Source organism: Micromesistius poutassou, assembly GCF_964030765.1.
Source record: "Micromesistius poutassou genome assembly, chromosome: 2".
Classification (NCBI taxonomy): domain Eukaryota; kingdom Metazoa; phylum Chordata; class Actinopteri; order Gadiformes; family Gadidae; genus Micromesistius; species Micromesistius poutassou.
In genome coordinates this window covers 24,188,508-24,200,688 of record NC_140272.1, presented here as the reverse complement: position 1 = coordinate 24,200,688, position 12,181 = coordinate 24,188,508, and the positions used below count along the sequence as shown (strand labels likewise).

The following is a 12,181-nucleotide window of genomic DNA, read 5'->3' as shown; positions in this document are numbered from 1 at the left end:
ATAAGTGTGTGTGTGAAAGAGAGAGAGAGAGAGAGAGAGAGAGAGAGAGAGAGAGAGAGAGAGAGAGAGAGAGAGAGAGAGAGAGAGAGAGAGAGAGAGAGAGAGAGAGAGAGAGAGAGAGATAAAGTGTGGGTGAGAGAGACGATAACCTCTTATGCAACAGTAGAGACCGGATTATTTGAGTAAGCAGGAGATTAAGATAAGAGGACGGCCGAGGAGATGATAAGTATAACTCCTCAAACCTCTAGGACCCTAAACTCCTACAGATGCTCTTCATTTACTCAATTACACAGCAAAAAAACAGCTTGATACATCAGTTGATCTCATTTTGACCACAGCCGAACGGCCATCGCCTACAGTCCTTCTTTCTGCCACCCCCCCTCCCCCCGTCCCCCCCCCCGCCTCCTTCATTTGGAGTTCCTGGGGGTACACCAGCGCTGTGTGCCCGGGGCCGGCGCCCGGGCAACCGGACACCTCTCTGCTTCATCTGAGAGACCAGCTGACCTTAAAGAAATATATGACCAGGGCTGTGTGTCAGGGCTCTCTCTCTCTCTGTCTCTCCCTCTCTCTCTCGCTTTCTCTGTCTCTCTCTGTCTCTCCCTCTCTCTCTCGCTTTCTCTGTCTCTCTCTGTCTCTCCCTCTCTCTCTCTGTCTCTCCCTCTCTCTCTCTCTGTCTCTCCCTCTCTCTCTTGCTTTCTCTGTCTCTCTCTGTCTCTCCCTCTCTCTCTCTCTGTCTCTCCCTCTCTCTCTTGCTTTCTCTCTCTCTCTCTCTCTCTCTCTGTCTCTCTCTCTCTCTCTCTCTCTCTCTCTCTCCGCTAGCCTCTTCCTTTACCCTGCACCTACAACACTGACTGACCCTCCCTGGATCCATTGAAGCACAGAGAGAGAGAGAGAGAGAGAGAGAGAGAGAGAGAGAGAGAGAGAGAGAGAGAGAGACAGAGAGAGAGAGAGGGAGAGACAGAGAGAGAAAGCAAGAGAGAGAGGGAGAGAGAGAGAGAGAGAGACAGAGACAGAGAGAGAGAGAGAGAGACACAGAGAGAGAGAGAGAGCGTCAATGAGCGGGATGGAGAGAGAGAGAAAGGTTGATCAACAGAGGAGGGAAGCCGGATAGAAAGAAGCGAGAGAGAACAACATGAATGTAGGAAGAACAGAAGAAAGAAAGAACAGAAGAAAGAGAGGAAGAAAGAAAGAAAGAACGAAACAACAGAAGAAAGAGAAAGAAAGGGAGAAAGAAAGAGAGAAGGAAGGAACAGCAGTTGTGTGTTGACTGGGGAACAGGAAGCTCTGGTTGGAGGTTCACCTCTTTGAAGCCACCTTCCCACTTCTATTCTCTTCTATTCTCTTCTATTCTTCCTGTTGAGCTCGCACTAGGCCCCTCTGACCCTGCTTCTACAGGTATCACTGTGATACAAACAGATGGTTAGAAGCTGGTATTTGACACACATTATATGTGTGTATCAAGGGCTCTCCTCTGGGTGCTGTTGGGCAAACATGTGCCGGCTCTTGGGACAGCGCAAAGAAAACGGGTTATGTAAATACCCCCATTCTCCCCGTGGACCCACCCTGGCCACCCGTCATTGGCCCACAGGAGAATGATTGACACATACACAGACCAATGCTCCTCATGGAACAGGTTAATTGAAACACGCAGCTCAAACAATGTTCCCTATGCTGTGCAGCCTAAGCATTGGCTATGTGACTTAACAGACTAAATAGTGGATCATTCTCACGTGTCAAAGCCTCCTGACAGATGAAACAGTCATAATGCCCTCCTTTGTATGAAAAGCCATCTGGAATTCAATTGGCAGCAACCCTTCAGTACTTAGGGCACGTCAGCCCCTCCATGTGGTCCTGTGTCTCCTGTGATGATGGTGTGTGACAGACAGGGTGTGTGACAGACGTGGTGTGTGACAGACGTGGTGTGTGACAGACGTGGTGTGTGACAGACGTGGTGTGTGACAGACGTGGTGTGTGACAGACGTGGTGTGTGACAGACGTGGTGTGTGACAGACGTGGTGTGTGAGACGTGGTGTGTGAGACGTGGTGTGTGACAGACGTGGTGTGTGAGACGTGGTGTGTGAGACGCGGTGTGTGAGACGTGGTGTGTGAGACGTGGTGTGTGACAGACGCAGTGTGTGAGATGCGGTGTGTGACAGACGTGGCGCTCAGCGCCCAGACCCCAGGCGGCCGTGAGAGGCGGTCCTACCTGCACGATGTCCAGCACCATCCCCGCCGCCACCGTCCCGAACCCGGCCAGCAGGAAGGGGAAGACCACCTGCAGGCCGATGGAGAAGGCCGTCTCCTTGAGCGGCGGCGGCGGCTCGGGGCTCTGGCCGGCGCTGGTGTCGTCGCTCTCGTTGCTCTGCGAGGCGTTCTCCAGCAGGGCGTCCTCCTCGCGCTGGCCTTTGGCGTTGGCGCGGCAGTCGGCCATGGCCAGCGAGCGGTCCTCCTCCTCGCCGGGCTCCGCCGGGGCCCTGTCGGTGAAGGAGGTGACCTCGGTGACCTCGGTCAGCTCGTACTCGCCCGGCCGCTCGCCGTCCGCTCGCGGCTCCTCGGCGCCGGGGTCCTCCTCGCTGAGGAGGGCGGGGTGCACCAGGCCGTTGGAGGTGAGGAACGGCGGCGCCGGGGGAGCTTCCTTCTTCAGCTCCATGGCCACAGCGGACATGGCGCTGTCGGCCTGCTTGTCTGGCTCCTTGGACCAAAGGACCATGAGAGACCACCGGAGACGGCGGGACGGCGGGAGGCTCTGCGGGGCCCGAGTGGGAACACCTCTGCTCCGGACCGCTGGAGTCAACACCTGATCGGTTTTTGGGAACCTGATCAGTCCAATTGATTTATCCCATTAAAAAAGTGTTGTTGAGTGGCACTTGTGTGTGTGTGTTATACACACATATGATAATATAATAATAATAATAGTAATAATAGTAATAATAGAAAGTGGTTCTAAGGGGCTGGCAGGTGCGAGTCCCGTCTCGAGGCGCGACTGTGTTCCTGTCGGTGCTTCGGGAGCAGAACCAGTATGTTCTCCATTCACTGCAAGCTGACGGGAAACGGGAAAAACAGAATCTCAATGTACGTCAAGGAACAAAAACGAGCAGGCAGATCCCTGCGGTGAACCAGGTAGGACTCGGGCACACCGGAGTGTGTCTCCGGCGGAGCTCCGTGCAGCGGCGGGAGGTCTGCCGCCGGCCGGCTGGGACGGGCTCGCCTTACACCACGTGGCCTCTGGCACTTGTTCAGCTGATATATTTAAAGGTCTGCAGCCACGGCGGCTTTGATTACTGACGCACAAAAGTATTCTCCGGACGATCAACTGGAGAAAGGAAGCACACACACACACACACACACACACACACACACACACACACACACACACACACACACACACACACACACACACACACACACACACACACACACACACACACACACACACACACACACACACACACACACACACACACACACACACACACACACACACACACACACACACACACACACACACACACACACACACACACACACACACACACACAAATGTTACAATAATGTCCTGATAGAACTGTCGGTGGAAATGATCTATGACATAACCCTGAACACTAAAATCAACGATACAGTTCACTGAGCTATCGACCCTGTAGGCTGGGGACAGTGTAACTGTGTACCCCCCCCCCCACCCCCCCCTTCTGAAACACTATTTAGTAGTCAGGACAAATCCCCAGGAACCCAACATGGCACAGACGTAAATTAGTCCTCTCCGGTCCGGTCTGAATGGGAGAACCCCATTCTCCTCTCTGTTCCTGCAAGTTCCTCCAGCACACCGCGAAGAGAACCTAGTCCATTAACACACCATGCATCCCATAATAAATAATAGTAGTCCTACCGAAAACCTTGACATCAAATGCAATATTTTCTCCAGCAGTGGCGAATCCAATCATATCGCTGTATCGTACACCACTGTTTTTCTATTGTCCGCCTATAAGTGATGCTCTGGATTCCAATAGACGAAGTAAGACCCGCTCTACTGACGATACGCCTTATTCCGTATATTATAACAGCCGTCAGCGGCGCGCTATTACGCAGTAAAGCTGTCCAGCAGGCGTTAAGGTCTACGGACTGTGCAGAGCTCTCGGAGGTGGTACCTGACAGGACGGCTGGCTCCGTGAGGCTGCAGGCTGCCGGCTCCGCTTCTCGCCCTAGCACCGCGCTCTGCTGCAGACGTGGAGGATGCCGGTACGCATGCTTTAAGTAGGCTCCGGTAACGTCCTGCTTCCGTGTTAATCGTTAACCCTCCGCGGTAGGCTGCTACTAGTCGTCCCGACCCGTCACAATTTTCCATTTATTAGTCCGTCTGATGCGGGAAGAGCGTTTATGATAACTACTCGGTGAGGACAGGAAGTCACTGAGGCGGATCCTCCGCACGCGGCTCATTGAGTCAAGAGCCCCCCCCTAACACACACACACACACACACACACACACACACACACACACACACACACACACTCGCACGACACACAGAGCGTCACACGCACACACGCACACACGCACACACACACACACACACACACACACACACACACACGACACACAGCGTCACTCGCACGACACACAGAGCGTCACACGCACACACACACACACACACACACACACACACACACACACACACACACACACACACACACACACAGCGTCACACGCACACACACACGCACACACGCATACACAAGCATACACACACTCATTGTACTGTGTGTGTGTGTGTGTGTGTGTGTGTGTGTGTGTGTGTGTGTGTGTGTGTGTGTGTGCTGGTGGGCAGCAGAGTGCACTTGGTGGTGAATGCATGTGGTGCCAGTCTCCGCTGATTCTAGTTATCAACTGACCAAATGGGTTTTACTCTTATGAAGTTATCTGGATCTTCTTCATATAGTAGCTAGGTGCATGGGTCGCTCCTCCATCAACACGTTTAAAGAGTAAACTCTTATGTAAGTGGTTGTTCAGTGCTGATATCTTTAACCTTACAATAACAGGGATGGGATGTGTGTGTGTGTGTGTGTGTGTGTGTGTGTGTTACCTAGGGATCACAGACCCTAATGATGTCCAGTGGGAACCAGCTGCCTTGCTGGGATATGGTTGTGGTTGTTACGGGGACCCTGGCGATAGCCCCGGTCATGGCTGGCTGTCTGTCAGTCCAGTGCAGGATTCTGGTGACTTCTCAGAGGATCTCTCCAATCTGGCCTGGTTAGATATTACTGTGTATGTACTGCAACGTGCCGACCCTCTACCGGTGGAAACCTCTTTTGTGATCAGGGAATCATTTGCGAGAAGAATGTGAGAGAATGAGTTGAATGAGTTGTTAAGAAAATAGAAGCTTGGTGTTTAAAGGTCCAACATGGTGTTTGTTGAGGCTAAGACGACAGGGTGTCTAACTAAAGGGACATTGGTGTTAATGATCACCAAACCTTTTCCCACTGTGGTTAGGTGCTGATGTTTGTTACGTATTAGTGGTGTTTATTCTGCGGAAGGTCGGAGGAAGTGGACAGTTGGACTTAAAGAATGACAGGACGGATGTTTTCACGTTGATGACCCTCAAAGTAACAATCATTTGCAGAGCAGAACACCAGTCCATTCGGGGTGAGATTATGGTGCTCAAACTGTATTAATAATAACATAATGTCAATATCATTGTTTGAGATTAAAGAAAGAACAAAACCCAATCCGGCAATATGTTACTTTTACCAATCCTCATAGAATGGTTTCTGTCCTTTTGGTCGGTTGACATAACAGGACTAACTTCACTACTGTGTTCATCTTCAGTGGAACCGTGTACGACATTCAACATCTTACACAGTCTTGGTTAAAGGCTGCAGCATAGTAAAGGTGTTCAATTTCTCCAGAAAAAGGATGTTTGGCAAGATCATTGCTCTACGGTCACCCAGCAAGTGGAAATACAACGTCATGTTGGAAGGTTCCAATGTTATCGTGAATAAAACTGGTTTAGCTTTTGTGTCAGTGGCCGTGTCAAGTGGCGTACCAGCAACATCCAGTTATGAAGACAATGCTTTACAACATTTCAGTTCTGTGACTGGTACACCCTTTGGATGCAGCATAGATAGATGTCAGCTCTGGTGATTTCATGTGCCATTTCACACAACTATTTTGCAATGCAATGGTTAGATGGTAATTAACATGAACCTATACTAATGTTGAGTTCAGTTTGCAATTGGTCTCTAAGTTTAGAGTTTACATTATGTAATATTTCCAACTATGCAAATCAACTGAAAGGCTGAAGCGGTTAAATTGGCACCTGTGTTTTGAACACACCAAGTCCCACATCCTGTTTGAAACACTTCAAACCATTGCCTATGGCCTCAGTTTACATGGTACCCAATGAAAGCCAATGTTCCCATGTTTATGGAGGATCACACTTTAGTATCAGGAATCCTGGTTCCCATTGCACACCTTACTCTAAAATGATGGTTGGTTAGTGTCTTGACCTGCACATATATTTGATTATGGAAATATTAAAAGCAATGTAAATAAGTTGTCACATTTTTGGAAATGGCACCGTAATTGCATTTATTGTGTCAGAACACACAAGGGGTGACAGCTTAAAATCAAGAAAATATTACAAAGCATTCCTCTTCTGAGCGTTTGTGTATTTATGATTGAATTGTCCACAGGGCTTCTCATCGTCTACGTTGCAGTGAGTCCACAATACATTTATTGAATTTAGAAAATAAAGACAAAGGCAGAAAGAGAGAGAGACAGCAACCGGCCAGCTTCACAATGAGCGAACGCGCTGGTCAGCAGCTGGGCTGGTTCTGCTGGTCCGCTCTGTGTTTCCGACATGCCTTCTATTAGAGTCCGTTCTAACTCTGGTCTGAAGGTCTCCGCGCTGGTGCAGGTTACCATAATTGTGCCCGGCGTGCAGGAATGCAGGGCCGGGAGAGAGTGGAAACTCACGCGTTAGTGGTTACACTCACTTACAGGAATCAATAAGGTGCTCCTAGAGAGACATGTGAGTGGCATACTGTAGCTCCAAGAGGAGGGGGCAGATAGGGGGCTAAAGGATAGCTCATCAAGGACCACCAGCAGGACTATAGTCCTTTTGTATGAGTCAAAAGGGATATGATATATTCTATTCTATTATATATATTATATTATACCATTTTGATCAAATTAAACTTATGCTGAACCTGCTGTACTTTCTACAAAACAATCAAGATAAAGTGTTGAAGTAAATATGTGCAGGGTGTACGTGGTAATGAGGAGCGTTGGCTCTCGACTGGACCAATAAGAGGTCACAACAAAACAATTCTGACCGCTGAATGTTTGATGTCACTGAACTACTTGAGCCGTGAATAAAGAGTTCCTGGAGCCGGACACGACGCTCCAGACCCTCCCGCTCTCCGTACAGGTGTGTGCCGTCCTGGGCTGTGATTGGCCGGGGGTATGAGTGATCCACCGTCTGTCCGCTTCATTCCCCCAAACCAGCGAGGAGGTGAGGACGGGACTCGGAGCCGTGCCGCCGGCACAACCTCAGGGAGAGTGGTTGCCCCTGGCAACGACTGGACCGGCCGGGACCGGTTCTGGGCCATTTCTGTCCTGGGGGGGCTTCTTCTTTGAGCCCGGAAGAATGTCAGGGGAAGGCAGCGGAGGCGCTGGGGGTAACTTGAAAACTTGGACGCGGTCCCTGCTTTCTGGTTGAATGGCCGAGCACCAATGACACTCCTCCTCCTCCTCTCTCTCTCTCCTCCGCTCTGCCCTTGATCTACCGCTCCGAGAGAGAGTAATCCCTCAACCTAACGGTCGGTAAACGCAACAGATTAAATGGGCTTCAGCAGGGTTATGATGAAGACACACACGCATCTGATCACATGCCAAGATACTGGGCCAAGGGAAAGTGGCCCCCACCACATACAGTACAAATACATTCTATTGGACTTACTGCACACAGATTGATGTTCATTTAACTTAGTATTAATGAGACAAACTAAGGTAATTCAATTGGGCCATGGACGAGTTGAGCTGTTCCTGTACCTCCCCACTCACAGGACACTTCAGTGATACTTCTCAGGTTTAGACAGTAACCAGCTAACCTCACCAATTAACTGAGCTCACCTTCCATTCTGGGCATGTACAGTGTGTGTGTGTGTGTGTGTGTGTGTGTGTGTGTGTGTGTGTGTGTGTGTGTGTATGTGTGTGTGTGTGTGTGTGTGTGTGTGTGTGTATGTGTGTGTGTGTGTGTGTGTGTGTGTGTGTGTGTGTGTGTGTGTGTGTGTGTGTGTATGTGTGTGTGTGTGTGTGTGTGTGTGTCAGATAGAGGGTGGGTGAACAGTAACCTCCCGCAGTCACCACATGGTTCAGCCATTAATAAAAACACATCATGGCCGCATCATGGAGATGGAAAAAATAACAGCGGAGAGCGGACAACCCGGCAGCGCTTGTTTTAGGAGCAGCTCAGAGGGGGGCGGGGGCGGGGGGGGGGGGGGCGGGGGGGGCGGGGGGGGTCCTGCCTGGTCGTATCTGCAGCAGGAACTGAAGGTTAATCCAATCAAGAGTGTGGAGCCTGATACTCTGTGTTGTGTGTGTGCAGCTCAGAGATCAAATGGCATGCTAGAAATATCTGTAGTTAAGAGAGGGAGGGAGGGAGAGAGGGAGGGAGGGAGGGAGGGAGGGAGGGAGGGAGGGAGGGAGAGAGGGAGGGAGGGAGGGAGAGAGGGAGGGAGGGAGAGACAGAGGGAGAGAGGGAGGGAGGGAGAGACAGGGAGGGAGGGAGAGACAGAGGGAGAGAGGGAGGGAGGGAGGGAGGGAGAGACAGAGGGGTGGAGGTCCTGGGGGTGGAGGTCTCCGTCGTGGTCCTGGGGGGTGGAGGTCCTGGGGGGTGGAGGTCCTGGAGGGTGGAGGTCTCCGTCGTGGTCCTGGGGGGTGGAGGTCCTGGGGGGTGGAGGTCCTGGAGGGTGGAGGTCTCCGTCGTGGTCCTGGGGGGTGGAGGTCCTGGGGGGTGGAGGTCCTGGAGGGTGGAGGTCCTGGGGGGTGGAGGTCCTCAGACGAGGGGCTGAACAGAGCGAGTCCCGTCGACCTTGCGGAGCAGGCAGTGACCTTGAGGAGCAGGCAGTGACCTTGAGGAGCAGGCAGTGCATCACATGCTGGGGCCTCTTTAGCCTCAACAGCAGGTCGTACCATCAGGGTCAAAGGTCACCGTTTGGAGGAGCAGCCTATTGTGTGACGTAGAGGGAACAACACAAGTAAATGGACTGCATGATTACAGCGCTATTCTAACCACCGGACACTCAAAGCCATTCACACTACTGCCTAACATTCACCCATTCATACACACATTCACCCATTTATGGACACATTCACCCACCGACGGCGGAGTGGACCCCTCAGGGCGACGGCCAGCGGGTCAGGAGCAGTCAGGGGGGGGGTCCGCTCAGGGACACCTCCACACTCCTAGAGGAGCAGGCAGGGGGGGGGTCCGCTCAGGGACACCTCCACACTCCTAGAGGAGCAGTCAGGGGGGGGTCCGCTCAGGGACACCTCCACACTCCTAGAGGAGCAGTCAGGGGGGGGGTCCGCTCAGGGACACCTCCACACTCCTAGAGGAGCAGTCAGGGGGGGGGTCCGCTCAGGGACACCTCCACACTCCTAGAGGAGCAGTCAGGGGGGGGTCCGCTCAGGGACACCTCCACACTCCTAGAGGAGCAGTCAGGGGGGGGGTCCGCTCAGGGACACCTCCACACTCCTCTAGAGGAGCAGTCAGGGGGGGGTCCGCTCAGGGACACCTCCACACTCCTAGAGGAGCAGTCAGGGGGGGGGTCCGCTCAGGGACACCTCCACACTCCTAGAGGAGCAGTCAGGGGGGGGGTCCGCTCAGGGACACCTCCACACTAGGAGCTAGGAGGAGCCGGGGATTGAACCAGTAACCTTCTGGTTAGCAGCCGGCTCTACCTGGTGACCCCACGCTGCCCGGGCCACGCCTCACCACAGGGCGGACGCACGCAGGTTTGGTCAGAGGACAGACGTGAGCAGGGCCGTACGTTGACAGTGGACATAAACCCACGGCCGTTATTTGAAGAAACAGGGGTTCATTTTTTAATATATTTTGCAAATTTGTTCTACTGCCGCAACAGAAGTGCTGAACACCATCTTTGAATCGTTTCTGGTTCAGAAAAGTCCTCTTCAAAAAGATACTGTTCAAATACACCTGTTTTAGATTCCAGCACCAAGGCTGGAAATACATGAGCCGTATGTATGAAATGACATATATATATATATATATATATATATGACAACATGAGATTCATCATGTGGGACAGGAGGGGTGAATCACGGCTGTGGGAGCACACCTGATACCTGCAGGAGCATGTTGGGATCAACAACCACACAACGGGAGCCACAAACCACTCATTTACTCAACTTTTTCTAGATCCTTTCAAAATGTTTATTTTTTAAGTATTTTGCCCAAATCCACCGTTTACAAACAAGGATGTCTTTGTTTTGTTTTGAAGAAAAAATATTAAGATACAAGAATTATTCTGTTGAACAAATAATCACATTAGTGAAACATGCTAGTTAGCTCAGTGACCGTCACGAAGTAACATTTAAGATTCAGCTGCTCCATTAAAACCCATTTTTATTATATTCATCTAGTGATCGCCCTCTGTACCTCAGTTATAAATCAGTAGAACGATATCGCGGTATCACAATGTTTAATGAAAGTCAATCTGGGTCGGTTGCACTCCACACTCAGATCCCGGATTAAGACATCAAACATGTTTTGTGTTTTGTGAATCAATACAGTATTCTTATAGCATCTATGATGCGTACAATAAATCAAGAAAAAGCTTGATTCATCAGCGTATGTATTGGTCCAGCCAGGAGCCCGGTAACAGGTCGTCTTATTGCTGTAGTGGACAGGGCCGTTCAGTCTGCCTCACCTGAACCGACTCCAACCTGTCCAACGGCTCACAGCAATCACACAAATGTCAAGATGAGCTTGATGCATCCTTTGTGTTTATAATGAAATAATCAGCCTTTGTTCGCCATCCGCATTGCCCTTGGCTCCAAGGCGCTTGATGTACAGCACACAACAGGATCGCCATGTGTCTACTTAAATCACGAGAGGATTCAACATGGCTACTAGTTATGATCCTGGTTCAACATGGCTTTAAAGAGGAGACTAGTTAAAGGTGAGCGCACAGTGGCACCTCTAATATGGGGTACCTCTTAGTATTGTTAATAGAACGGTCATTTATATTAACTACTGGATACTGGGTCGGGCACAAGTTACGTTCTATTATATTCAACGGTAACAAGTTACGTCCTATTCTATAAAACGGTAACAAGATGCAGTCCTGTTCTAGAAAACAAACTTTAAAAGTATGGTCGGTGGGAGCCTTGACTGCCATCCGTAGGTATTTGGTGACACTTAGTGGTTAGAAGGGAGAATACAAGTCTTACAATTATTCCGAACATAACATTTTTTCAGGAATGTATAGGAATATACATCGTATTTCAGCCCAAAACCCGAAATACAAATCACTTGCATGTGTACAAGTTCTAATAGCCTCGAGTTGAACACTCACAGTGCTTGGCTGAGCGTTTTTCATTGGCATCAAAAGCATTTAATTCCACGATACACTGAAACCAGCAGCACAATAAACAATAATGAGGTGAAACAACCAGAAACACAACAATAATGAGGTGAAAGCACAACGACCACTGACTTTGGAAAAAGTCAGATAAGAAGAGAAAATTATTTTGAACAGTTATCATTAAAACAATATATATTGAAATTACTGTAGGCCTATATTTAAGTAACTTTCAATAGGCTCCAATACTGAATTAATAAACTGAGATTGTCATCTGACAATGTGTAGAATTAGTACACAATGTCATGTGTTTTATAAAGCTGAAAAAAGGTATATTGCTGAATAGTTGATGGAAACATCAACAACAGTTTACGCTATAGAAACACATTGTGCTGTGAGCAGTCCAACCCTTAGATTAGCTCGATGAAGTGTTCAACAGCAGCACGTCGATGAGGCCTCATGTGTTGACATTTCAAAATAGTAGCCGTTCAAGGAATGACCGCTAGAGGGTGCTCTTCTCTGTCGTACAAATGTACACTTAAGTGTGCTCTTCAAAATTGTATGTGTTAACATGCCATGC

The 12,181-nt window shown here is 50.0% G+C and overlaps 1 protein-coding gene across 1 annotated transcript in view; it reads right to left on the bottom strand.

Moving 5' to 3' along the window:
* slc41a1 (solute carrier family 41 member 1) overlaps window positions 1-2,828 on the bottom strand; it is a 21,643-nt gene extending 18,815 nt beyond the window's left edge. Inside the window, exon 1 of the mRNA XM_084464861.1 lies at window positions 2,129-2,828. Within this exon, the coding sequence (XP_084320987.1) occupies window positions 2,129-2,710 (582 nt within the window). The 5' untranslated portion in view covers window positions 2,711-2,828. The remainder of the gene's footprint in view (window positions 1-2,128) is intronic.
* Between the last annotated feature and the right edge of the window lie 9,353 nt (window positions 2,829-12,181).